The sequence below is a fragment of the Xiphophorus maculatus genome, chromosome 7 (genome assembly GCF_002775205.1).
Source record: "Xiphophorus maculatus strain JP 163 A chromosome 7, X_maculatus-5.0-male, whole genome shotgun sequence".
Classification (NCBI taxonomy): domain Eukaryota; kingdom Metazoa; phylum Chordata; class Actinopteri; order Cyprinodontiformes; family Poeciliidae; genus Xiphophorus; species Xiphophorus maculatus.
The window spans coordinates 30,601,232-30,628,785 of record NC_036449.1 but is presented as its reverse complement, the minus strand read 5'-3'; the positions used below and the strand labels follow the sequence as shown (position 1 = coordinate 30,628,785).

General features: G+C 44.8%; 3 protein-coding genes across 3 annotated transcripts; 2 read left to right on the top strand and 1 right to left on the bottom strand.

The window, feature by feature from the left end:
• Positions 1-47: 47 nt before the first annotated feature.
• Positions 48-3,955, top strand: ybey (ybeY metallopeptidase (putative)). The gene is made up of 4 exons (XM_005816115.3): positions 48-418; positions 1,300-1,431; positions 2,087-2,155; positions 2,983-3,955. The coding sequence occupies exons 1-4, from the start codon at positions 209-211 to the stop codon at positions 3,076-3,078; spliced, it is 507 nt and encodes a 168-aa protein (XP_005816172.1). The 5' UTR covers positions 48-208; the 3' UTR covers positions 3,079-3,955.
• usp37 (ubiquitin specific peptidase 37) lies at positions 3,234-17,010 on the bottom strand. The gene is made up of 24 exons (XM_023337205.1): positions 16,821-17,010; positions 15,879-16,088; positions 15,313-15,463; positions 11,433-11,521; positions 11,242-11,357; positions 11,079-11,156; positions 10,878-10,966; positions 10,324-10,417; positions 10,099-10,251; positions 9,890-10,021; positions 9,689-9,812; positions 9,046-9,278; positions 8,817-8,934; positions 8,635-8,714; positions 7,711-7,875; positions 7,581-7,634; positions 6,897-7,038; positions 6,586-6,811; positions 5,870-6,036; positions 5,530-5,590; positions 5,342-5,457; positions 5,198-5,267; positions 4,984-5,122; positions 3,234-4,188 (listed from the first exon to the last, which is right to left on the bottom strand). Exons 2-24 carry the CDS (start codon positions 16,050-16,052, stop codon positions 4,101-4,103), a joined length of 2,859 nt encoding a protein of 952 aa, XP_023192973.1. The 5' UTR covers positions 16,053-16,088; positions 16,821-17,010; the 3' UTR covers positions 3,234-4,100.
• A 2,567-nt stretch (positions 17,011-19,577) lies between these two features.
• cnot9 (CCR4-NOT transcription complex subunit 9) lies at positions 19,578-27,011 on the top strand. The gene is made up of 8 exons (XM_005798142.3): positions 19,578-19,801; positions 21,468-21,653; positions 21,723-21,838; positions 22,011-22,120; positions 22,194-22,303; positions 23,011-23,109; positions 23,186-23,277; positions 26,323-27,011. Exons 1-8 carry the CDS (start codon positions 19,784-19,786, stop codon positions 26,489-26,491), a joined length of 900 nt encoding a protein of 299 aa, XP_005798199.1. The 5' UTR covers positions 19,578-19,783; the 3' UTR covers positions 26,492-27,011.
• The last annotated feature ends 543 nt before the right edge of the window (positions 27,012-27,554 follow it).

Sequence of the window (27,554 nt, the reverse complement as noted above, 5' to 3'; positions counted from 1 at the left end):
AAGTGTCAAACCGGAAGTTATAAGTCAGAAGCCAACTTCAGCACCGGCGTCACGGTGTCACCTTGAATTGTGTTCTGAATGACTGAATCTGAATGAGGCTGTTCTCTTTGACTGGGAGGCTCAGTGTTAGTTCCTATCAGAAGCTAAAGGCTCGGTTCGGGTTCGTCCATGCCGTGAGGCTCGGCGTCCGTCTCCTACTGGGTTTAAAATGGGAGTAGTCCTGCGGAACCTGCAGAAGGTGGTTCCTCTCCGCCGCGCCAGGCTGCGCAGGGACGTGGACACGCTGAGACACATCCTGGGCATCCAGAAGTTCGACCTGGGCATCATCTGCGTGGACAACCGCAGGATTCAGCAGATCAACAATCTTTACAGGAAGAAAAACGCGCCGACAGACGTCCTGTCCTTCCCTTTTTATGAGGTAACCGATTCCGTTAGTTATGAATATGACAGCAGTAACATTACCGATGGAGTTACTGTCAAACAAAGTCCATCTAATCTGGAATTAACTTTAAAATGATATTAACAACAATAATATATGACACAACCATAATTTAACTTTTGATTTTTTTAAATGAAATTTTAAGCCAACTTCCTGTGTGAGAGTTAAACCCGGAGTCTTCCGTTGCTACGATGATTCCCGCATTTTTCTGGGAAAAGGGATGAAGGAGCAACGGCCGTTAAAACCTTAAAAACTGTCGCTGCGTTTAAAACTCAAACTTTGTTGAACCAAGAGTGGCAGAACCTTGTAGCGACCACAGAAAGCAAAGTTTATGTGTGTGCGGTGTTTTATTCGAGATTAGCTTAAAGCTTAAATGAACGAAGTTGAAAAAAAAATAACACCTGAAATCAGTGGCGCTCCCAAAGGAGGGGCCCGGGGGCACACAGCCCTATTCTCATATGAAAACCCTTTAAAGACTCAAATACATAAAAATTTGTGTATTTTTGTGCCACTTTATATTTTTATGGGTGTGAGCTCACAGAATATGATACTGAATTGAAACACACTGTGGGAAAACAGACAAAAATCTGATTTCTATATCTGGATCATATGGAAGCCCATGTCTGCCTTGATATAAAACTATAAGAGCCTTACTAGAAGTTATCATTTCTAGCTGTAAAGACTTTTTTAAAGTTACGATTGTGTGATACTAGAGCAATACTCCTTAGAGAAATTATGTGACATTTTCTGTCAATTATGACTTTGAAAGTCAAAATTATGAAAGGACGAACCGACTCAGGTGCCAGGTAAAGGTTTTCCGTAGCGTTCAGGTGAAGTTATTTCCAGCTGTGTCCTTCCAGGACCTGAGGCCCGGTAAGCTGCCGTGTCCGCTGCACAGAGATGAGCTGAACCTGGGAGACGTCTTCCTGGGGGTCGAGTTCGTGATGAATCAGTGCCAAAAAGAATCACTAGACCTTCACGGTGCTCTTACTGTGAGTTATCAGTGTTTTCTATAGATTCATATGTTCAGCTGAAAAAATAATCTAAGAGCAAATTTACACCAATAAGCTGAGAAAATTAGAAACTAATTTCCCATATTTACAAGAAAAAAAACTGGAATTTTCTGACAAAAATTTATGGAGATTATAAAATCAGACATTTGTGGCAAACGATAGACTGAGGTGGTAAATCTATGAGACCAGCGTCTGGATATTTTCCAAACTGGAAGCGGTAATTCCGGGTTTTCTCCCGGATCAGAACATTTCTCAGGTTGAGACTTCAGCAGCTTCCTCCTCACAGCCTCAGGTGTTTTCTGGATCCAAGGTGAGTCCAGAGCTGGAAGATTTCGCTCAGCGCAGGAAAAGAGCCCAGATCTACCAACTACACTGGAAAATATCCAGATGTTAGAGGACTTTTGGCATTTCTCTTCACAAATGCACAAATTTATATTTTAGTAAATTTAAAGTGTTTTATTTCCTAATTTCTGACATTATAATGTCATAAATAATTCTACATTCAAGCTTTTAAGCTGAGAAAATGTTTTTTTCTTGCACATTTACATTCTTGTAATTATGTGAAATTAATGTAGAAATGTACTCGGCCAGTTTTCTTTTATCTATAAGACACTAATACTCTGCTGGTCCGCAGGCCGTCACTGCACACGGTATCTGCCACCTGCTGGGCTACCGACACGAGACGGAGGAGGAATGGGCCGAGGTGAGGCAGCAGCTTTAACCGCAACATCAGGCTTCACCAACCGGCGGCCATTTTGTTGTTTCCAGCCTTATTGATCGCTATAATCACTCCAGATCAGAAGTAAAGATCAGAACAGACGGTTCGGTTCTGTTCAGCTCAGAATTACATTCAAACTTTGATCCATATCATTTTTATTCAATTCAAAAATACTTTATTCCAAAGACAAGTTAAATATTATCTTCACAAAGTCGCTGTGAATGATGACGCAGTGAGCAGGAAGGATCTCCAGTAGCAGTCAGTCTTGCAACAAATGTGAAGAGGCCTCTGACTGAAGCCTGGTGCCAACAGCTCGCTGGATGAGACCAGCTCTGGTTCCAGAGATGCTGGAGTAGGAGATAAAATCCCATCAGGAGGAATGGAGGAGATGGGCTGAACTCTGCATCCTTTTCAACTCCTCTGGGATTTAGGGTCAAAGTTCAGCCGTTGCTTGAAATGGTAATGAACTGCTGAGTGATAAAAACGATACCTAGTTACCATGGTTACTCAGAAGTTCTGGAAGTTTCCAGAAGTTTTGGAACTTCTGTTTTAGTTCCAGAACCAAACTGAAACTAAAACAGAGAAATGTTTAAGGAGCGTGTTGCTTCCTGTGATCCGTGACAGAAATATTCCAGATGAGAATCTGTTCATTCCTGGATCTTCTTTAAGGAAGGAGAAATAATTAGGAATATTCTCCTAAATATGATTTTTAAATTGTTTTCATGTCCAAAATGTTTGTTTTTACCAACATTTTACGGGTAAATGCACCGATCAGCCGGCTGAAGGTTATTAATGATGATCTTTTGTTGCAGATGCTGCAGAGGGAGCGATACATCCTGAGCGAATACAACAGACTGACCGGCCGCCATCTTGAGCCGCTCATGAAGGCGTTCAGCCCAGAAACGTGACGGCTGCGGATCGGCGCCGCGGATCGGCGCCACGCTAAATGTTTTGCACCAATTCAACCACTGCTGATGTTTGATGGTTTTATGTAAAAACTGCTGGAAGGACATTTACAGCAGAACAAAAACTGAAACAGTTATTTAAAAAAGAACTAATCCAGTTTGTGTTTTGACTATAATTTTATTAAAATCTGCTTTCAGGAAGAATCAGTCGAGTATGAAGGGTAGAAAAAGCTTCTCACTCTCACTGCATAAATACATCTCAGCCTCTCGACGCCGCAGGGTTTCACTCAGACGGCAGGAAGTCCGGCTGGACTTCATCTCTGCCCAAACTGACAATATTAAAAAAAATCATCTGATCGGGTAAATTATGACCGTTTCATTTTACAGTGGATTAAAAACTATAAGCAAGGATTCTCCTCTAGATCGGGTCGATAAATACTGAAGAAACGGGAACAGTTTCTTCTGGGCCGCTACGCTGCAAACACCAGAACCATCTGCTAGCTTTATACAAACAAAGGTCCAAACATCCAGAACCAAACAAAGCTGTCAAGATAAAACTCATAAACACATTTAGAAAAGTTCTTTTAGGAGGCACAAGTTCAAAACCCAATAATGCCGAGTCCAACTCAGAAGCTCAGTAACTAACAGACAGAACCGAACACAAAGCAGCACAAAAGCAACGGAAAGCATCCGACCAGAACCGAGCCAGAACCTACGTATTGCACCAAACGGACCCGCTAAACACAGCAAGCCTCTAGCTCTGCCACAGATTTACTCCAACATAGAATTTCTTTATTTAGTAGAGAACTAAAGGATCTGCAAACATAGAACCAGAACCAGCAGCGTCTGCTGAAACCCGGACAAAAAAAACAACAAAAAACAGAAGAAAAAAACAAAATGGCCTCAGACATGGAGGCAAAGTTCAATCCGCTGAACGTTCCAGTCGTAACGCTTCCCCATCTGAGTAGAGGAACCAACGGAGGAGGACAGCGCCACCTAGCAGGAAGCAGCAGGACCTGCAGAGCTCAGAGCGGCTGCAGGACGTTCCTTCCTGCTTCAGAGGCGCCGCTGGATCCGGACCGCTCCATCTCTGACAGCTGCTCGAAAACATCCCTGAAACACAGACAGACGGACGGACGGCCTCTGATCAGCCCGGCTGACACGCAGCTGAGGAACAGCTGGAGGTTCTGGGTCAGTGACTGAGCCTCCCGGTTCTGGTCCAGCAGTTCTCCAGGGTTCTGAAGGTTTTGGACCGTTTTCAGTTTCTCGACCCGTTGCCTTTAAATAAACCGTTCCGAACTTCTCACAGTTTGAGTAGTTAAGTTTAGTGAATTTAAAGATAACTAAACTTTTTGTGAAGACTGTATTTCCTTAAAGGGCCGGCGTGTTTCCAGCCACACAGTGATATTTTACACCATCACTGTGACCTTCAGATGTTATAACAATGCTTTAAATATCAAATATGACTTGAAATAAAAGTTATTTAATAATTTAGGCCTGAAATCAGGCCTCAGTCTCTCTGAGGCGGAGCTGCGCCTTGAGGGCGGGGCTAGGTCCACTCAGGCGTTTTGCACGGTTGAATAGTTGCCATGGAGATGAAAGGATTTCTCAAATGCATGAAAGTGTCAAGGCAACTCCATGTATGTTTTATATGAGGGAATAAACTTCTAAGGCTAAAAAGAGAGTTGATTTTAGGAAACTACCCTTTAATCTGGAAGCATTTAACTGCCAGGGGTTGGAAATAAATCCTGTCTAATTAAAACAAACTTTCTCATCATCACATCCCAAAAATAAAAAAAGGTTCTTTTTAATACGATAAGCGGATTACAGCTTCTTAAAAACGTTCTCCCACTGACTCGCTCTTCACCGACCCGACAGACCTGAGGGGCGACGGACTGAATGACCCACTTGTGCATGTAGAAGAAGATGTATCCGCTGCGGTCGCGGTCCCGCTGGACGGCCGCCTCCTGCGTGCGCGACACGTCAAGGTCGTTGTAGGTCAACCACGACTGTTTCTTCATGTCGTAGACGTCGCTGATGTAATGTCCTGGGATGAGAACAGAACCCGGCTTTAATAGAGGAACAGCAGTGAGAACAGGGAGGAGGAGGAAGAGGAGCGCACCAGAAGAAGAGCTGCTCCCGATGTGGCTGACGACGCTGATGAGTCTGTAGGAGTTGGCCAGGTCTCCGGCCTGCGGATCGGAGACCAAACGCTCAGAATTTCAGATTTCAGGCAGATTTCCGGGGACGGCCGGACGCCCGTTACCTCGGCGTTCCTCTTCAGGGTCTCGGCCTCGGCCTCGGTGTACTCCATGTCCAGGACGTCCTCGTTCCCGGAGTCGTCGTCCGAACACAGCAGCTCCGGCAGCGAGTTGTTGAACTCTGTGGGGGCGACAGAAACGCTCCAGTTCCCTCTGAGCGCAGCGCAGACAGGCGTGGAGAAGTTCTGCCTACCTTGGAGGCTGAGCTCAGTGGCTCTCTTCAGGTCGTCGTCTTCCCTCATCTCCTGGGCTTCCTGCAGGAGAACGGCCGGGTTCAGAACGGGTCAGAACCGGCACCTGGAGGGTCACCTGAGTGAAGCTGACCCCCCCACATTCTTCAAGTCTAACAAAACTAGCGTCAATCAACTAGGCTGTTTTGCAGCAATTTGTTTAGTTTGTGCTGCTTCTGCTTTAAAATACCTCTGTACCTCTGTCTTCGTTCATATTTATTCATATTTATTTAGTGACAGCGGCACAAAGGAAAAGTTTTGCTTTGTTTTGTGTTGCTGGGGTCCAGCTGGTTCTGGTCTTACGTGTTCCTGCAGGCTCTGGGCCAGCGCCTGCTGCAGCTCCTGCTCCTCCCGCTCCTGGTCCAGGTTGTACTGCTGGACCCAGTCCAGCTCGCCCGGCTGCTGCGGGCCCTCAGGGGTCTGGTTCTCCTTGTTCTCATCCATGGTCAGATCCAGGGAGTCCAGAACGTCTGAACAGCACCAGAACATGCAGAGACAAACCCAGACATGTCGGTGTGAAGTTCTGCTGTTCTGGGCCGAAAACGACTTTTATTTCTTACTGGTTTCTCACTGAATGACGTCATTAGACTGACGTGGCTCTTTAAAGGGGCAGTTTGATGTTTTCCAGGCACAAGTTGCCGTTTCAAAGCAAAGTCAACTAACAATGTTAAAATGAGTTGCTATAAATTACTGTTCATATCAAACACGACTTAAAACAAATTCTGCTTTCTGCGTCTCCACCAGCTGGTTGCTAATTGCTGCTGGCTAGTCTGAAGGAGCTGAGTGGGGGAGGAGCTGAGCCTCGTAGGCGGGGCTAGGTCCATCCAGGCGTTTTGCTTAGTTGAACGGTTGCCATGGAGATTAAAAATTTTTTCAAACATACATTAAAGAATCAAAGCAACCCTCCAGGTTTGTGTTTGATAAGAGAATAACAGAACATAACGGAAAGATCAAAAAAGTGGATTTTACATGGTACTGCCCCTTTAAAGCAGAACCTGCTGCATTAAAGCTAGCGCCACCTGCAGGCTGCTTGCTGTCCGTTTCCAGCAGCTCCGTGTGATAAGCCAGGTCGTGAACGTCTGAGTCTCCGAACCCGGTGTCAGGGCTGCTGGTCGGTTCGTCCTCCAGCGGCGCCGCTGCAGGAAGCCCGGCTTCCTGTCGGCTCATCTCCAGCACGGCGGCTAACATCTCGTCGTCGTTTATGCCGCTGAATTCTGTCGAATCCATCGCCGCCGCCGCCGGCTTCTGAAAACACATCAAACTTCAAAGACGACACGACCAGAAGAAGAGAGCGAGACGAGCAGCGCTGAGGCGCCGAGCTGGACCCGACCTCCTCTGGACGGTCGTCCTCTTCAGGCAAGCAGATGCTGAGGCGCCGCCTGCGGCTCATGTTCACCTTCCTGGTGGGTTCGTCTTCGTAGTCTGAATCCAGCAGGGCGGAGCTGCAGCTGGAGGATTTCCCTCCAATCCGCCTTCACAGAAATCACAGAAACCTTTAAAACTCATCGCTTCCTGTTACAGCAGAAGTCGATCTCACGTTCCAAACACTTATTTGATATAATTTTAGTGATTGTGGCTTACAGAGAATAGAAACTTAAAATCCAGTGCATCAGAAAACTAGAATATTCAGAAATTGTTCTAGTATAGTAGTAGAAAGTTGAGTGGAAGGACAAAAAGTGCAAAAGCAAAAAGGATAACTGCAGAATCAATTCAAGACTGAGGCTGAGTCAGAATATCTAAGTCCGCTCCAACTGGACTTCAGTCATCTTATCTGGGCTGAGGAGAACCAGAACCGGGCTGGTGCTCAGAGGGGAAAGTAAAAATCAAGATACCAGATTCTGAAAAGAAACAGAACCTTCATCAGCAGACCAAGAACCTGGAGGTTCTGCTCTGTAGGCCCACTTTGTTTTATTGGCTTGATGAATCATTAAATCGGTTTTAACGCTTTGAAATCCTGACATAAGTTAGTACACCCTGGACCTCTGGTTCTGGTTCGGGTTCTGGTGAAACTCACCTCTGAGGAGTCGTGGAGGAGTTGATCGCCTGCGACGCTTTCAGGGTTCTGGACCTTTAGGAACGGAGCAGAAACATCATCAGCTGGTGAAACAGGAAGTGGAGGTGAAGCGGCGTGCAGCGGGTCGTACATGGCGGGTTGGGGGGTCCAGTTCAGGCTGACGGGGGGCCGGGTGCCGTCGGTGCAGTGGGACAGCAGCGTCAGGTACCGCGGGATCAGAACCTGCTGGCCCAGCTTGCTGTTCAGGGACAGCTGGGCGTTGAAGCTGTACCTCTTCAGGTGGAGGATGAGGACTCTGAGAGGAAGAGACGGGTCAGCTGGTTCTGTTCAGGTCCTTCACTGGGTCGGGTCAGACAGCGATATATACCACTGGACAGGACCGTGACGTTAGCCGCTGCGGCTAGCGTCCTAGTCGCTACATCTAGCAGCCGCCATTACCACATTACTATACACCCGTTACCGTGGCAACCGACTAACAGCTCCACAAGCCGACAGAAGAAATTACGTCTGAATGTATCAAACACCAAAAACATGCAAATGTTTCCCAGAAAGATCAGAACATTCAGTCTGTTAGTTTTATGTTTTCAGGCTTGATGTTTGTTTTGTGATCAATAAGTGATCGTCTGAACACAGTGCTGATTGATTAGATATTTAAACATCCACTGATGATCTTTTTACTGACCTGTTAAAAGTTACACATTGAGCCTTGTTATCTAGTTTTTGTAGTGCTGACAATGGACCTTACCAAGCTCCGCCCACAACCGACCCACCTGACCGCAAGTCTCACAAACAAAGCCTGGTTGTTTCTCTGTAAACATGACTGATTAGTGAATCATTTCTAGCAGATTTTCACAATAAATCAGCTACTAAATGGACAGAGGAACTAACAAGTTCATGTCATCATCTGGGAGGAGGTTACTGGTTTCTCAGTCACAAGCTGGTTGCAAACCTGAGGCCAGCAGGTGTCAGTCAGTTATGGTAGATCTGAACTTTGACCTCAATATGAGAAGCTACAGACTGATAGGAGGACTCTGAGTTCTGGACTCTGTGGTACCTGGGCAGTTTGCTGAACTTGTGAGTAACGGTTGCAGATTTCCCGCTGCACTTTTCACACGAATATTCAATCTCCTCCATCTGGAAACAAACAGAGCACCCAGCAGGCATTAGGTTGGGTCAAAGCTAACATGATAGCTAGCATCTTTAGCTAAAGAGATGAGGAAGAGGAGGAGGACTGACCCTGAAGAAGAGGTCCAGGGAGTCCTGGATGGAGCGCAGCGGCAGCGTTTTCTTCCTGCGCGGCAGGTCGATGGAAAGATCGTTGAACTGTTCACGTTTGTTCACCACCTCACCACAGCTGCAACACCAACGACAAGCATCACAGCCTCAGAACCGGCTGGCTAACGCAGAAACCAGGAGCAAGAGGAGGAAGAGGAGCAAGAGGAGCAAGAGGAGGAAGCGGTCTCACCATTTGCAGGTGATGGTGTGCTGCACCTCGAACTCCATGTTGACGGCCACGGGGCAGGTGTAGATGCGGGAGGTGTCGGCCTCATCGCCGGGCGTCGCCGCCGCCTCCGGAGGGCTGTCACACGTCACCGAGGAGGAAGAGGAAGCAGCCGTGTCGCTCGCCAGGCTTTTGTTCATCTTCTCTACATCGTCCTTCAGCTGATCCAAACACTGACTCAGGAACTCGTGAGCGTCCTGACCAACAGGACAGGTTCAGGTCACGGTTTGCTCATTTTCTGGTTGAATCGTTTGGACAATTATTGATGTATGTATGACCAATACATCAACGAGGTATTGGTTTTAAAACTGGGAGCAGCTGATTAACATTTCCAAACCCTCGAATTATCCCTGAACTACCTGACAGTCCATTAAACTCGGTTTGATTATTTCTCTGCTCTGACCCAAACCAACCTGTTCCCCTCCTGGCCTGCGGGGGCGCTGCACCAACAACCACTGAAGGAAACGACACAAAAACCTCTGACCTCCATTAGAAGACCTTTGGATATTGTAGTTTCCAGTTGGTTCAGCTGACTTCTCGGTGTGGGTCTAGTTAAAGTCTCTGCAGAAATGTGTTAACGCCACAGAAAGGAAGCAGGAAGTCTTACATTCTGCACGTTTCCAGAGAAGCGTTCGGCCGTGGAGGAGATGGCGTTCTTCACCTTCCTCAGCAGGTCCTTCTTGGTTTCTGGACAGGCCACATCCTTCTTCACCATCAGGTGGGCGAAGCGCCTGCAGACGGACACGTGGGGTCAAGAGATCAGGTCAAAGCTTCAGTGAAGCGGCCAGCGGGCGGCGTTAGGCCTCACCTGAGCAAGGCGTTGACAGGAACCTTCTTCCAGGTGATGCTCTGCTTCAGCATGTCGTTGGAGAACGAAGGGAGGCTGAACAGCGACTGCAGGATGGCGTTCATGTAGCAGGTGTTGCCCAGGTTGGAGAACCTGCAGAAAATCACAGTTATTTTGACGTTGGGTCAGGCTTGTGCTTCGGTTTGCTCCAGGACGGCAGGGTGCCTTACCCCTGCAGGGGCGGCTGCGGCTGCGCCAGGCTGGATGGCCTCTGCTTGTTCCAGCCGTAATCCAGAGACGGACGGACTTTCTTAAAGGGAGTGGAGTGGTTGGGCAGCATCAGGCTTCTCTTGGTGGTGGAGGTCTGAGCGGCGCCGGAGGCCCTGAGGACCGTCCATAAACGTCACGCTCTCCGCTAGCAGCTAGCCAAATCGTCTCACCTGAGAGCAACTCACCTGTCCAGGAACGAGTGGCTCTGAGCGTAGTCTTTGGTTCCAGATCGGCTGCCGTAGAACGACGTCGGCTGAAGAGGAGCGGAGGCCAGCGGGGCTGCAGACGGAGGAGAGGAGGAGGAGAGATGGAGGGAAACAGGAAGCCAGAGGAGAAACACAACTGAAGACGGGAACTTCTAAAGCAGCAGTTGGTTTAAAAAAGTCAGAGGATTTGTTGCTTGTTTGAAAAAACATTGCGAGATTTATCAATATCCGCTTAAAAAAAAAGAAAAATGTTTTTTGAAAGAAAGTCAAAAGATTTGTTGTTACTCGCTTATTTGGAAAAGAAAAAGTTGATTAATCTTTTATGCATCTTTAATATTGCATGACGTAACCTGAGGAGGTTACATGAAACATCTGTAGAACAAGCCAGCCTTTTTATTCAATTAATCTTCAGAATAATAATCATGAGCTGCAGACCGGCTGAAACACATTTGGGGCGTCATCATTAACGTGACTCACGGTCCTCACAGTGCTGCGGTTTAAACAGCAGGTGAGGCGTTGGGGGCGGAGTCTACCTGAGCTCCGGTTCTCCTCAGTCTGCTTCAGTTTTTCTTTGCAGCTCAGCAGAAACTTCCTGGACGGGTCCGAAGTGGCCTTGTTGTTGCTGAAATCACAAGTGATAAAGTGTTTTTGTTCACCTTCTGTTGGTAAAACATCAATGTGTCGACGCGTCTGCGGCGCAGCAGCAGCCGCCGCAGCATCGCCGCAGCTCTCACCTGGAGGAGTCGTTCTCCTTGGGGTAATCCTCCGTCAGGTCGCTTTCAGAGTTCAGCAGCCTCTTCCTCTTCTCCCCCCTGAAACAAGCAGCAACAACAAGCTGCACCAAACTGACCTGAACATGGCCGGGTTTTCAAAGGGACGTTGGCGCCCCTCCCCCACCTGTTTTCAGAGAGTCCGCTGCGTGTCGGCGTGGAGGCCGCTCTGCTCGGGCTGCTCAGAGGTTTCCGCGGGGTGGAGTCGTCCCGGCTGTCGGCGCTCTGCCGCCTCGGCGTCGTCTGAGTGTTTGAGTCAAACGTTCAGCCTTCGTCTCTCTGACTGAGCTCAGCGCTCAGGTAAACACCGATGCTCACCTGTCTGTCCCCAGACGGGCTGTTCTCGTTCTTCATGGGTCGGTTGCCGAGCACGCCGAAGTTGGCACTTCCATGGGACGATTTCAAGACTGAGGGACGACAGGAAGCACAGCTGCTCAAATTACAGAGCATTAAAAACAGATATTTCCATCATTTATTTATTTTTCTGCCTTCTCAACTTGCTGGATTTTACTCTTAATAAAACAAGTTTATTTAACTTCATTTTAAAATTTTTATTAAAACATCTTAATAAATTATTTGTTTAGAAAAAGTTATAATTATCTCCAGCAGCTTAAAACTGGTTGAACACTAATAAATGGAGAAACTCTGCCACCTGCTGGTAGAAACTGCACCTGCAGGCATCGTAAACATTGTTTACAATTAAAAACAAACATTTTTAGCTGTAAACAATCCAAGAACTGCATTAACTTTGTGATCAAAATTCAGCTGAATGTTTCAGAACCTTATGACTTGCAGCAGAGACGAGTCTTAACTTTCATACTGTCTGAAACTCCAAGTTCTCATTTATATCAAACAAAAAGTTTATCATTTTTAAGTTCCAAGTTCAACACCTTATTATTTGAAACTTATTGAGAAGACCCCAAACTGACCATCTAAGTTCTGGACATTGAAGTTATTCATTCGTTTGTTCTGTCAAATTAATTCTGTAATTTCACATTTTTAAAATGAAGCCATATTTTTTGCGAAACGTTTAAGTGGTAAATTCCATGTTTACTGAGTTTCCTGAGGGTCATGGCGTTCTCTCGCAGTAATGTCCTGATCAGTTCATGCGCCATAATTGAATCCTGTCTTACGGTGGCCATCGTACTGTCTGCTATAATCTGAGGCTTTAGGTTTTTCCAGGTATCTTAATATCTCACTGTGAAATATCTGAAGTTTTGTGTATTTTTCTTTAGGACAGAAATGAACCACAAACCTACAATATAAACAGAAACTTTATATAAATAGGAAAAGAAAAGAAAAATACATTAAAACTCTGTGGACTATTTCTGAGTTATTATCACAGGTAGGCCTGTCGCGATAAACGATAAATTGATTAATCATACGATAAATTAAAACTATCGACGTCATTTTAATTATCGGCATTATCGTCTCTTCTGACCTTTTTCTCTTTCTGTTGATGACACCAAATGACAAAAGGCTCAACTCCGGTGCTCTCCACTGACCTCTGACCTCATTTCCTCAGTGTAAAGCCCAGGCACACTACACGATCTTAGAGCTGTCGGCCGATTGTGGCCCATTTTCAAACCCTGACAGATCACACATTAGCCGACAGAAATCCTAGGTATAACGGTTCCATCGGGTTCGGTCCTGCCGTGTGGTGTCCAACAATGGGCACAAAATAATGGCTACAAGTTCAGTTAACTAATTTTAAAACCAGGCATTAATCAATGCTTTACTACAATCTACCTGCAATGCATGTGGCTAGTGTCAGAGTAAAGTCCTGACTGAATGAAAATCATTAGAACCTGTTTACGTCACGTTAACGAAGAACAGCTGAAAAGTTACCGGGTTTATCAACTGCGGTAGCAATTTCGCTCCAACTCCTCCTCTTGTCATTTCTATATTCTTTGCATGTTGAATAAACATTAATGTTGTTTCCACATATCATCTCCAATGTCCGCTGGACTTCGGGTTGCGCCGTGTCAGCTGTTAGAGATTCCCCTCCATAATTTCCCCTCAGAAAACACTGAGGAGAATCCACGCTTTCTGATTGGCTGCCTGTCACATTCAACAGGTGTAGTTAAAGCTCCCAGTCAGGGAAAACCCTGATTTAGATCGGAGCGGCAACGATGATCTACTGTAACACACCACACAATCTTAGAAAGACCAACATGCTAAGATTGTTGTAAGGGGAAAAATAGGAGCAAAAAATCATGTAGTGTGAATTATTGCATCAGGTAGGCGATGTGCCCATCTTCTCTATTTAAATCTAATTATTACTGAAGGGCAACATAATATACAGACTTCATAATCTTTTGGTTGAATGCAGTATTTATTTCCACTTTGGCTTTATGTTGTTTAGTTTTTTTTTCCAAGTGAGTTTTTTGTTAATGGAGACTGAGAATCCATTTTATTTTTGTTTTTGGTTGTTTTGTTTATTTTGTTTATCAGCTCCAGTGTTAAATGTTCTATTGAAAATAAAGTGTATCTAACTTTGGCAGGAAATCGCCTGCATTATTACATCATTTCCATTAAATCAGTGTAAAAAGATCTTCAAACAATATTATCGTTTATCGCAATAATTTTTGAGACAATTAATCGCTCAGCAAAATTTGCTATCGTGACAGGCCTAATCACAGGTAATCAGTCATCTGACAGTTTGATTGCGTCTCTGTTTTGTTGCTCTGAGTGGTTAAAGGGCCGTTTCCATCTCAGCCTTACACAAACAGACATAAACATGCAAGGAATAAATCGATTTTCAATCAGTTTTTTGCATCAAATAGTTAATAATAATAAACACGTTTCCACTGAGGCTCTTTAAATGTGTTTATATTTGAAATGTTAAATTGACATTCATGACTGTATACAAAATAGACCAACAAATATGACAGTGAACTTATTGTGAGGGAACGCAAAAGAAACATTTTTCCCCATGTCCCATTTGGGGCTCCGTAGATGTTACATGTAAAAAGAAATAATGGATAAAAACAGTTGCGAACCTTCACTGGAATTTCATTAAAACTAAGTTAACATGTTGATGCCCCCAACCCTGTAAACACAGTTTAACCTTTTATACGACTGATGTAAAGTCACCTGGATTTCCTGTGATGATGTAATAGATTTTACACAAACTTTTTCTGTTACTTTTTAAAACCTAATTTGCATTAGCATACCCCCCCCCCCCCCGAAAACTGGACTATTACAAATTATGCCTAATGTTGCTAATTTGCAACATACCTAGATTATATACACATCGTGTTGTTTGTGATATATGTAAATTTTGAATGTTTACTTAATTTTGACATTAAAATGATGTTTATTTTAAGATCGATAATAAAACCAACCAGTAGGGGGAGTTAGAGCTCAAAGTGTTTAAATTCAAGGTTCCCCTTGTCAGGGTTCCTGTGTGTGTGTGTAAGAAAGAAAGTGTGAGTAATGCATCTTTTCCAGCGAGGATCTTGGTGGAGAACCTGGGCAGCCTACACAGGTGGAGCTCATCATAGCAGCAGATCCTCCACTCAGTCCTGGATGATCAACGTTTACTGGTCGTCTCTCTGGCCTCCTGTTGTGGTTACCTGTCACAAGCTGTTCACTATCTCCTGTGCATTTGCTAGAAGTTGTTTAGTCCTTGTGTTTGCTGCCTCTAGGTTGTCTCATTGAATTTCCAAGAAGGATCAGTTCTGCTGTTTCCCCTCCTGTGGATTCACCTGCAAGTTACCTGCCTGCCTGTTCAGCCGTTCATCATTTCTCCACCCATCTCCATCAGACCCCTGGTTCTCTGTCTAACCATCCACCTCGCACTAATCTGAGGATTCACCATCAACCATTCTCCACATGGCCATCTTTCCTTCCTCGCCTCACTCTGAATCATTCTAAAGTAAGCTCTTTCTCTCTTATTTCACCCCTGATCAATCGTTTCTGGCCACCATTAACTCCACTCTCATTCCAGACGCCTGAAGGATCAGGATCTGACAGTTTATTTCTTTGAAAATAAAACCAATTCCTTATTTTAACTCTGATTCTGCATGTGGGTCAGAAGGTTAAATCTGAGCGTGACACCCGCAGAGGCTGAAGCACAACAAAAAGAACAAATCTGTAACTTAATGATTTCCTGCCATCATTCTGAGTTCAATTATTTAAAACATTTTGATTGAAGTTTTTCCAGATCTGACTGGATGAGCGGCGCAGTAATTACCCGGTTTTCCTTGCTTCAGCTTCTCCAGGTACTCCTTGGTCCTCTGAACCAGCTGGGCGGGCATTTTATCCAGGGTGATGACGCTGTTGTCCTTCAGGGTCAGCATGATCCGGTTCAGGTTCTGGGTAAAACTCTTCACGTTCTGATTCAGCTGCAGGCAGCAAAATAAATTCACTTCAGTCAAATTCATCCTCTGTTTCCACTCTCTGCATCACTTCACCATGAGCAAAGAAATCAATAAAAAACATGTAAAAAATTAATGAAAATAGATCAAAACAAATAGAAAAACATAAATACAATAATACATTTAAAATTATATAAAAGTAATTAAGGTAAAAAAAGTAAAAATATCTAAAAATAGATTAAAAACAGAAATAAGTGAATGAAAAAACAAAAAATTTGAATAAATAAAAAATTAATCAAAATAAAGCAAATAAACAAATCTAATAAGGAAAAAATATAAAAGAAAAAATTTAATAGTAAAAACATAACTAAATATAATAAAAACAAATGTAAAATATATGAATGATTTAAAAGAATAAATGTAAATAAACCCAGCAGTCTACCTGGAAGGTCCTGGTTGCTCCACCGCTGCTGTATCTCAAGCTCAGGCTGACTTTGTTGTCTTTCTCCAGGATCTCAAACGTTCCCTCTTTCCACTTGGTGGTGCCCAGGTCCATGCTGTTGAATCGGATCTTTACTGTACCACCACTGGAGAGTTTGGGCACGAAGGCTGCCATGGCTTATTGTCCCAACGCCGCACCGCCAGAAGGTTCCTAGAAGCAGAGGAAGGTTTGTGTCAGCATGAAGTTATTTATGACCAGCAGTCAGACTTGGCAACATGGTAAAAATCAAAGAATCTCGTTTCTAATGCCTGGATGCTGCGCTGTTAGCACGCCATGCCAGTCTGGAGGCTGTTATAAATATATACTCTGCAGTCAGAGGCTTCTTGAGCTTTGATGCAACAACAGATATGGATAACAGCATTTAACTTCCTTTGCAGTCAGGGATAGCGCGGTAGGTCCAATAACCCAGCGTTAAATTAAGGTTCTAGCAGGAGCTCTCTGCTTTATTCAATGACAACAAAGTCCATGTCGACCGGAACCAATCCAAGAGGTTACAACCCAAACATATTCTCCTCAGAGGAGACCCAATCAAAAAAGATGAGGAAATTCCTCCTGTTTTCTGTTTGCCCATCATTAGTTTAGCCTGCGGTTCGCTTCAGCTAACACAACTCTCTGCCGCTGCGTTTAATGGCGACGACTTGAATTAGTCTAACCGAACAGAACACAGAGGTTCCGGTCCGGACGAGCGCCGGGAAGAACAGCGAAGCCCAGTTAAACGTCTGGGAGGCAGGCTCCGTCTTATTCTCCGTGGGCGCTGAATGGATGGAGGAGGCCGACATTAGCAGAGCTGCTAGCAGCAGCCGCTAGCTGAGTGGCTAATTACTGCTTGTAACTTGGTGATGGAAACAGAGTCACGGCGACATTAACTCGTCGGTTCTTTACCTGAAGACGGCGGAGCACGCGCCTTCGGATGCGCAGAATGTGGTTCGGTGTATTGTCGGTTGTCCTCCGGGAACAGAAAGTTAGTTTCGCCGGCATTCACCTGCTCTCCGGTGGGTCTCTTGTTGACAGTGAACGCGACGCTTCGCAGCAACGCGCGATGATGGCGGGAATGTGAACGTTTACAACGGAAAGGAGATGGTGATGGGACTTCCGGCTCTCTTCCGGGATCCATGTCATTTTGCTTCATGTAGTAAGAATTTCTTGATTTTTTTAGTTAAACAGTTTGAACATTTGTACAAAATAACATGGCATGTAATAATAAAGAGAGAAAAATACGTCCGTTTGTAAAAGTTTCCAAGCTTTATTAAAGACACGGAATCCTGGTCCATGTAAATAAAAATAGTTTTTTGTTGTAGTTTTCTTATTATTCCTATTGTTATTATTAGGAAAAAGAGTTTACTAACAAAACAAGGCAACAGTGTATGGCCAGCCCTAGGTCGTTTGGGAGCTTATGACATGCATATGTTAAATACTAACCCATCCATCCATCCATCCATCCATCCATCTTCTTCCGCTTATCCGGGGTCGGGTCGCGGGGGTAGCAGCTTCAGAAGGGAGGCCCAGACTTCCCTCTCCCCGGCCACTTCTTCCAGCTCTTCCGGGGGAAGGCGTTCCCAGGCCAGCCGAGAGACATAGTCCCTCCAGCGTGTCCTGGGTCTTCCCCGGGGCCTCCTCCCGGTGGGACGTGCCCGGAACACCTCACCAGGGAGGCGTCCAGGAGGCATCCTGACCAGATGCTCCTCAACTGGCTCCTCTTGATGTGAAGGAGCAGCGGCTCTACTCTGAGTCTCTCCCAGATGACTGAGCTTCTCTCTCTAAGGGAGAGCCCAGACACCCTACGGAGAAAACCCATTTCGGCCGCTTGTATCCGCGATCTCGTTCTTTCGATCACGACCCAAAGCTCATGACCATAGATGAGGGTGGGAACGTAGATCGACCGGTAAATCGAGAGCTTCGCTTTTTGGCTCAGCTCTGTCTTCACCACAACAGACCGGTACAGCGCCGCTTCACGGCAGATGCTGCACCAATCCGCCTGTCGATCTCCCGCTCCCTTCTTCCCCCATTCGTGAACAAGATCCCGAGATACTTGAACTCCTCCACTTGGGGCAGGACACCCCCCCTGACCCGGAGAAGGCACTCTACCCTTTTCCGGCTCAAGACCATGGCCTCGGATTTGGAGGCACTGATCCCCATCCCGGCCGCTTCACACTTGGCTGTGAACCGCTCCAGCGAGAGCTGCAGATCACGACCTGATGAAGCCAAAAGGACCACATCGTCTGCAAAAAGCAGAGACGAGATCCTAAGGCCACCAAATCGGATCCCCTCAACACCTTGGCTGCGCCTAGAGATTCTGTCCATGAAAGTAATGAACAGAATCGGTGACAAAGGGCAGCCCTGGCGGAGTCCAACTCTCACCGGAAACGAGCCCGACTTACTGCCGGCAATGCGGACCAGACTCTGACACCGGTCATACAGGGACCTGACAGCCCGTATCAAAGGGCCCGGTACCCCATACACCCGGAGAACCCCCCACATTACGTTCGGCCTGTAAGCACAAACGACAGTCAGGACTCGTCTCCCCACCCATAGGCGGAGGGATGCTACCCTCTCGTTCACCGGGGTAAACCCCAACGTACAGGCGCCGAGATGGGGAGCAACAAGTATGCCCACTCCTGCCCGACGCCTCTCACCTTGGGCAACTCCAGAGTGGAAGTATGTCCAGCCCCTCTCAAGGAGGCTGGTTCCAGAACCAGAGCCGTGCGTCGAGGTGAGATAGACTATTTCTAGCCGGAACCTCTCGACCTCACACACTAGCTCCGGCTCCTTCCCCACCAGAGAGGTGACATTCCACGTCCCAAGAGCTTCTGCAACCGAGGATCGGACCGCCAAGGTCCCCTCCCTCGGCTGCCACCCATCACACAATGCACCCGACCCCTTTGGCCCCTCCCACGAGTGGTGGGCCCATGGGAGGGGGGACCCATGTTTCCTCTTTGGGCTGAGCCCGGCCGGGCTCCATGGGTAAAAGCCCGGCCACCAGACGCTCGCCATCGTGCTCCCCCTCCAGGCCTGGCTCCAGAGTGGGGCCCAGGTGACCCACATCCGGGCGAGGGAACACGAAGTCCAATGGTGCCGTTCATCATTGGGGTCTTCAGGCTGTGCTTTGTCTGGTCCCTCACCTAGGACCTGTCTGCATTGGGTGACCCTACCAGGGGCATGAAGCCCCAGACAGCATAGCTCCTAGGATCATTGGGGCCCTCAAACCCCTCCACCACGATAAGATGGCAGCCCAAGGAGAAAACCCAATTCTAGAAAATCATTTTTGATCAATCAACTGGCCAATTTTAACGTAATCTATCCCTGTTTTGACGAGTAGCATAGAATGCCTTTATTGCCCCTGAAGCGGAGCTTACTACAAAATGTGCGCCTTCATCCAGGTGCAAAGCCATTTAACTGTCACACATTTCCACCTGTACATATTTTATACAACTTATTTATTTACTACTGCAACTCCTCTTCCTTTCGACTTTTAAACAATTCTGGTTTGGCCTTGCTGTCAAATGATGTCTTCAAAATAAGAGCGAAACGGTTCGCAACAGTGAAGCGGAGTTGCACATAAATTTGTCAATGAACCGGCATTTTGAGCTGGATCGGTCACGATCAACACATCCACAACACGAGAACGGGGCTTTTCTGCCCTCTCGCGATATTTGTCACGTCCGCATCTCGTTAGCTTCCATTGCTGAACAAAAACAGAAAGATTGTGTTTACTGAACGAGGAGCAGACAGTTTAAAAGTGCATATCGTATTTGAAATAGATACAAGTGAAAAGTTTAGAGTTTTATTGTTTAGCTGATACGCAGAGTTTCAGAGTAATAAGTGGAAAACAGGGAGAGGTCCGGAGAATGCTGACGACGGGAGCGGTGAGTGTTTAACACGAGCGGGTTTTAACTCGCTGTTTTGCTCCAACAAACTCTCATTCTGGTGGATTAGCATCATTATAAACTCTGGTTGGACCCATTTTACACATAGGAAACGACTCTATGCTTGTGTTATGACTGATTTACTCTATCTGATGGAATCATAGCTCCACGTTTTATTTTTCATTTTAAAATAACGATTAATGCTTCAGGTAATTCGGGTCGGGTTTAATTTAAATAGGCAATAATTGGCAATAACACGTTGTTCTAATCATGTAAAAGTTAATGTGTAGTTTTTGAAGGGTTTACTCATTTTCACTTAACTGTTTTTGAACCAGTTTCAGAAAAAACCCCGCAAAGAATCTATTTTAGTTGGTATTACAGCATCTTGTACCAAAGACGATCTTTGTCATGTCCAATTAGGAGTGGTTTTTACTGAGGAAGAGAAGAAGAAGAAGAAATGGACACTTGGTTAAAACTGCTTCTAATAGACCAAAATAAAGCAATAAAGAGAAAGGTTTCTGTAAATGTGGAGGACTCTTAGCCATGGTTCTCAAGCTGTGGTCAGCGTGCCACTGGTGGTCCGTTCAGTGACAGATTCATTAAAAAGCAACAAGCCAGTTTATCAATTAACCAACTGTAAATGTGATTAAATAAGCAGAGATTTAAACCTTGGCTGTGTCTGGAATGAAGTTTGGCTGATTGAGTTTAATAAGTTGCCCTCATGGAGTGAATGGCAGCTTCAGCCGCACAAACTAAGTGGATCTGTCAACAACAAAAGCTGCAGAAATAGTAAGAACTTTTATTCAAATCTGGATTTATGTGCTGTGGGCCTGATGGAGACTGAACACTACAGTGACAACATTCGTCTCAGTGCATGAATGAAACCATCATTCCTAAAATGAAATATAGTGATCATCAGTGGACAAAGGCGTTGAGTTCTTTTTTTAAACGAAATAACTGGAAAAGACTAAAACTTTTAATTTATTCAGGAGTTTTCATTTGTTTTCAACAATTTTGTGTTAATATTTTAGCTTTTGCTTACTTCTAGTAAAGGGCAGTATTATGTAAAATCAACCTTTTTAAGTTTTACATCATTTTATCGTGTTATTCCCTCTTCAAAAACATACCTGAAGTGTTGCCTTAATTCTTTAATGCATGTTTGAGAAATCATTTAATCTCCATGGTAACCATTCAGCTGTGCAAAAACCGTGTTTGGACCTAGCTCCGCCTTCCAGGCGAAGCCCCTCCCCCATTCAGCTCCTTCAGACTAGCCAGCAGCAATTAGCAAACTGCTGAGCTCGTCATAGGAGCTGCTGCTCAGAACAACACTGTTAAAAATGTTAAAGGGTTAATAGAGGAGCCATATTGGGATGACGTCTTGGAGGCGGAACTTCAGAAACAGCAGAAGTTTTTAAAGAGACAGAGACCCAATTTCTTTTAAGTCATATTTGATATCTACAGCGTTTTTATGGCAACTGAATTTACATAGTTACTTGATTGTGCTGTGAGCGGCAGTATGGACCTGGAAGCAGAAAATAATACTGCTCTTTTCAAGACTTTTGCTAAATTTGCTGCCAAATTCAAGCAAAATTCTCTTCTGGTGGAGGATTGGAACACGAGGCTGTGAGGTGAGGACGATCCGGTAAATGTCTCTGTTTGGTTCCAGGCCGTCACCAACGTCACGGCGCTGGCCCAGGTGGACCGGGAGAAGATCTACCAGTGGATCAATGAGCTGTCCAGCCCAGAGACCAGGGAGAACGCCCTGCTGGAGCTGAGCAAGAAGCGGGAGTCGGTGCCGGACCTGGCCCCCATGCTCTGGCACTCCTTCGGCACCATCGCTGCGCTGCTGCAGGTCAGAGCCTCGGCCCGCTCCGGCCCGGTTCCGGTCCAGACTCTGGCTGATTTCTCTGTCTGGTTGCAGGAAATAGTGAACATCTACCCGTCCATCAACCCTCCCACCCTCACCGCTCACCAGTCCAACAGGGTGTGCAACGCGCTGGCGCTGCTGCAGTGCGTCGCCTCGCACCCTGAGACGCGGTAAAACCCAAACCAGCGCCGGGTTCAGTTTCTGCTCCTCAACCTCAGAAATGTTCTACAGAAACCAGACATTCTGAAAAGTTTAAAAAAGCTGAGCTGGAAAAGAATCAAATTTTTAGATTAAGCTCAAATATTTCTGAAATTCAAAAGTCAAAACTTTTCCCACCATCAGGTCGGCGTTCCTGGCGGCTCACATTCCCCTCTTCCTGTATCCGTTCCTGCACACCGTCAGCAAAACGCGGCCCTTCGAGTACCTGCGCCTCACCAGCCTGGGGGTCATCGGTGCGTCTCTTCAGGAGCTCTGCTGGTTTACCTCAGTGTTTACGAGCAGATCATGAAATGTTTGTCTTTATAGGAGCTTTGGTGAAAACAGACGAACAGGAAGTGATTAACTTCCTCCTAACGACTGAAATCATCCCGCTGTGTCTGCGCATCATGGAGTCAGGGAGCGAACTCTCCAAAACGGTGAAGTTTTTAAAACTTTGCAGTTCCCAAACCCTCAGAAATGAATTTGGAAACATTTGAGTCGGCCAGTTTATTAAACCTAACTACTAGCTGCGTTTCCTCCGGCCCAGTTTTGGTTCCAGTAGAACCGAGTCGACCGGACTGTCAGCTGTTGAACTGCCTGAAGCTCTCTAATGTCCAAGCTAATGGAAGAATGGTCGATTATGGCCTATTTCTTATTTTGATTTATTTACTGCAACAAAGACTGAAGATTCCCAGCATCACAATCCTACTTTTTTAATTGTTTTCATTATATTTTATACTAAGAAAGATACCTGGCAGTTTTGGATGTAAACAAGAAGTTTGTGTTGTTGAGGCTGGATCGATGTTTAGAACGTTTTTATTTCTCTAAAGTAACTTCTGGCTATTTTTCTGCCTGGTTACTTTGCTTTGAAATGATGAAACATTTCACAATTATTTTTGTATATTTTGTTCCAAATCGTGCTTCATGTTCCTCGATGTGGAGGAAAATCTTTCAGAAAGATCTAAAACTCATCTGATTTCAGTTTTTAGTGTTTTTATTATTATGTAAAAACTGCAGCAGCAGAATCAGACGTTCTCCATTTCAGAATCTAAACTGACTTTTAAAAAGACCCAAATGTTCTTTTAGTTGAGTAGTTCAGTTGAGTTTTCCTGACTTTATCCCATAATTCCCGTTTTCCTGTCAGGTCGCGACCTTCATCCTGCAGAAGATCCTGCTGGACGACACCGGCCTGGCTTACATCTGCCAGACCTACGAGCGTTTCTCCCATGTGGCCATGATTCTGGTGGGTTTCTCTGCCGGGATTTGGCCCGGGTGTTCGCACCGCTGCAGCGTTCCCATCATGCTCTCTGTCTCCTCAGGGGAAGATGGTGCTGCAGCTCTCCAAGGAGCCGTCGGCCCGGCTGCTGAAGCACGTCGTCCGCTGCTACCTGCGCCTCTCGGATAACCTCAGGTAGACGGGAGGAAAACTCAGCATTTCTGATCATTTCAGGTTGTGTTTATAGTGTGGGGTGAGTTGTCACCACTAGAGGGCGCCGTTCTGACTCCAGGATGCAGCCGGTAACAGCCGTTTATTTTCTCATCTTGACGTTTTTGTTGCTGTTTGGAAATGAAAACGACTAAATCAGACCCGCTCGGTGTTTAGAGAATCAGATTTCAGGATTTATTTGATGAATCTCAGCAGAGGAAAGCTTCTAGCTGCGTCTTTAAGGCCTGGAAACATTGAATTTAATCCAGAGATTTTCCTGTTTGGAAAAAGGAAACAAATTATTGATACGTTTTTGTATTTTCACATCATTTTCGTGTAAAGTTGTTTGTTTCTTCATCCATCCAGCAGCAGGAACTTTATTAAGTCTTTTGTATTCATAGCTAAATGATGAGCTTTGCTAACAGTCGGAGTCTCTAATTGTTGGAAAGGAGGAACATGGAGGAACCCTGGTTTAGTTTGTAACGCATAATATTTAGTAATGCCACCTTAAAAACCAGTTTCCAGCAGGGAACCCAGTTTGTTCTAAAGATTCTGACCAGTATGGTTCTGTTCCTGGACATTTCCTCTGGACGCATCTCAGTGGAATAGGTCAGGGGTTGAGATCGACGGCTGGCTCAGCGCCCCCTGCTGGGCTCTTCAGTCACTATTAAGCAGCGATTATTGTTTTCATTCACTCAGATATCTTTGTTTGGTTCTGCTTTTACTTCCTGAACCTCCTTCTGCACAAAATCCACAGTTTTCATACATAACGTAAAACAGTGTCCAATCTTCTGTTAAAATATCCAACATTAAAAATAAGATGAATAACTTCAAACTTTTGCACCTTTAATGTGACAAAAGAATCAGAGACAAAAGGTAACAGCTAAAATATTGTAATCCCTTATTGGATCATTTTCACCTCATCACAGTCGGATGTCATCCTTTGTAAATCTTTACTGCAGCTGCACTGATTCCTGTTTTCCAACCGATCACTAAAAGACAAAGTAACACAATTTATTATTATTTTTAATAACTGTCTAGTGGTGGGATTTGATTCAGAATTTTAATCACGTTAATTTTAGGGTCTGTAATGAATTAATCCAGGAATTTATTTATTTGCAGCCTTTTAGCTGAAGCCTTAGTTTTCAGTAGAGACGCACCAATCAGAAAATGTAGTATTAATACTGCTGTAATGGCCAATAAATGATATTTACCGACATTTTGTGCTGCATTGCCATCGCTGTCACAACCAACAGCAACAAAATGAGAATAAACATGGGTTCTTTACATCAGCCAGTTTTACATCTAGAAAAATTGTCTCTATCTGCCAATGCTGACATTAATGCAGATAAATTTCCCATCACCTGTTTGCAGAACATGATTAGTATCAGTCAGGAGCAGGATGCAATAAAAAGCTTCAAAAACAAAACAAACAAAGAAATTTGAAGAAACTGCAAAACATTTTTTAGGACATGATATGTCTGCATTCATACCGACTGATGTTTGTCATTTTTTAATTTAGTGGTGGGGAAAGTTATATAATATCTTCAAACATTGATTATTGCAGCAGTATTAATATCGGATATTGATATTTCCCAGATTTTTTATCAGTTCATTCTGAAAATGTTCATTTGAAGTTGGATGAAGTTCTGAGCCGTTCCAGATGAAACCGATCCGACACCTTCAGGTTTCCCCCAGGAAACTGAAAATATGAGTTGATGTTTGAAATGTTTCGGCCTCAGAGTCCAAACAAACGGATCAGCACTTTACGAGAGGAAAATGGACTGAAAGCCGAAATCAAACCGATGTGAACTTGTAGAAACTGCAAACTGAAGGAAGGTGGAAAATGGCTTCAGACTCAAACGGCCTGTTTCAACGTCGTGTTTCCGTCGGTCTCACCTGGTTCTGATTGTTTTGGATCGGTTCGTGTTTCACCGCCTCTCTGCAGACAGACTCCTCCTGTTTTATAGTCGGTTTCTCCATCAGAGCGTCAGGAATGCTTCCTCTGGAAGAACGGCTGCAACTGAACCAGCCGCTCCGATAAGACAGAACCGGAGATCAGCAGTGATTTTAGTTTCTCCTGTTCGTTTCACTGAAACATCCAGAAAGCTGCAGCTGAAGTTTTCATCCGGTCCAGTTTAGCTTTAGATTAGCAATGTTTGATATTAATACGTACAAGTCGTGGAAAAAGACACTTTTAAAGTATTTATTGGTGTCAAAACACACTTTTTATCTACTGGAGGATGTTTCTTCTAGTGATGGGCAGATGAGGCCTGACTGGATGTGCGGCTTCGTCCCAAACTGTCGACTTTGTGCTGAGACTGTTGCTTTGTCTGGATTTAGAAAGTCAAAATCCAGGCAGGCCAATCAAATAAAGTGGGGAGTTTTAACCGGTTCCTCCTCCTCATGCCGGGACGGTGATGCCTCAGCATTGTGGAGCAAATCTACGATGTATAAAAGTTAATCCATGGAAACTAACTCAAATATCCTATGGGAAGGAAATGGAATAATCCGAAACAAAAATAATCAAAAGTGGAAGTGAGAACAGAATAATTATTTTCCGTTATAAGACCAAAATGATCCCACATGGAAGAAAACTTCCTCTTCCTTGGTTGATCCATGCCGGTGAGTCAAATACGAGCCGAGACCCAAAGAACATAAAGTTTCTCCATCCAACAAAACCCAAACGTGTCGACACAGTTTTGGCGCGCTGACATCTAAACGACAGGAACTGCATCGGTCTCGTGGTTTTCCTTAAAGAGATCGACGCACCGACACAGGCTTTGCTCCGCGCATGTGCCGAGGTTTCTGTGTCATCTGGTTTCTTCCAATAAATAAATTTGGCATCAATATTACTTATTAATCAATAGATGTAAACAAGCCAAAGTTTTTTGTTGTTTTAGTTTTGCAGCATCGTATGACATCTGAGAGTGACATCGTCTTGCTCTTAGTTTGAGAATCTGCCTGATTTTTATCTCTTCATCATCAAAAGTCCTTTTTCTTCATCCTGGTTTCGTGTCGGTTCCTCAGAGCCAGAGAGGCGCTGCGTCAGTGTCTGCCGGACCAGCTGAAGGACAGCACCTTCGCCCAGGTGCTGAAGGACGACACCACCACCAAGCGCTGGCTCGCTCAGCTCGTCAAGAACCTGCAGGAGGGCCAGGTGACGGACGCCCGCGGCATCCCGCTCGCCCCGCAGTGACGCCCCGACTGCCACCAGCCCTGGTGCTAGAACTGTCCTCAGAGCGGCGAACCGACCACGGACAGACAGAGGGCTTTGGGGGTCTGGGGGTTTTTCGATTACGAACTCTTGAATTTCAGAAACGGTAGATTTTCAAACCTGGAAAGAATACGTCTTTTCCTGAGACATAATATTTTTTCTGAACTGTTTAGGTGAGACATTTCACAGATAAATGAACAAACAGGAACTACATCAGGTGAAGCGTTGCAAAAAATGAGAGAATGTGATGATCAACAATAACCAGAAGTTCATGATGACATCACTTCCCTCTGATGGTCTCATGAGTTGCTGCTGATACTTCCCTTAGCAACCTGTCGCCCCCAGCAACACGCTCTTGCTACGTCTGATGGGTGAACTGTGTTCTGTGTCGTAGGCAGCAGTTCCTGTCATGCAGTGGTTGGACTGGTCGACTCTTTTGTACAGAGATGATTTCCTGCCTCTGATGTTTCTAAATAAACAATTTTTCAACATATTCAGGAAATTATGACTTAATATGTTAATGAAGCTAATGAGATGCTAAGGGGGGAAAATGTTGACACATTCCTCTCATACTAAAGATACCATGAGAAATCCTTTGGTACCATCTAGTGGTCGGAGTGTGAACTGCACGTGGTTCATGTCTCCACCACATTCAATTTCGCCAATAAACTCAGTAAATCTTAACCTTGATGTTGTGCAATAAAAATAAACTGAGACTTACTAATGTCTCCTACATGTATTAAAATAGAAATGTAACCAAATTATTCTAATTTTAGGTGTGAAGCTCTTTAGCGACTCCAGTCAACTAAGGAATGGAAATGATTATTATTAACAAGCAATAAGGAAAGGTATAACTGTAGAATAATAAATTATGTGAATGTATGTCGATTATGCATCTTAATGAAAGAAAAATATAAATATATTGTTAATGTTTACCCCAATAAAATGTTTTATAGTCAAAGTGATAAAGAAGGCTAGTAAGTTATACAGTGAAATCATTTAAAAAATATATTTAACTATTTAAAAGACTAACAATAAAAACAGT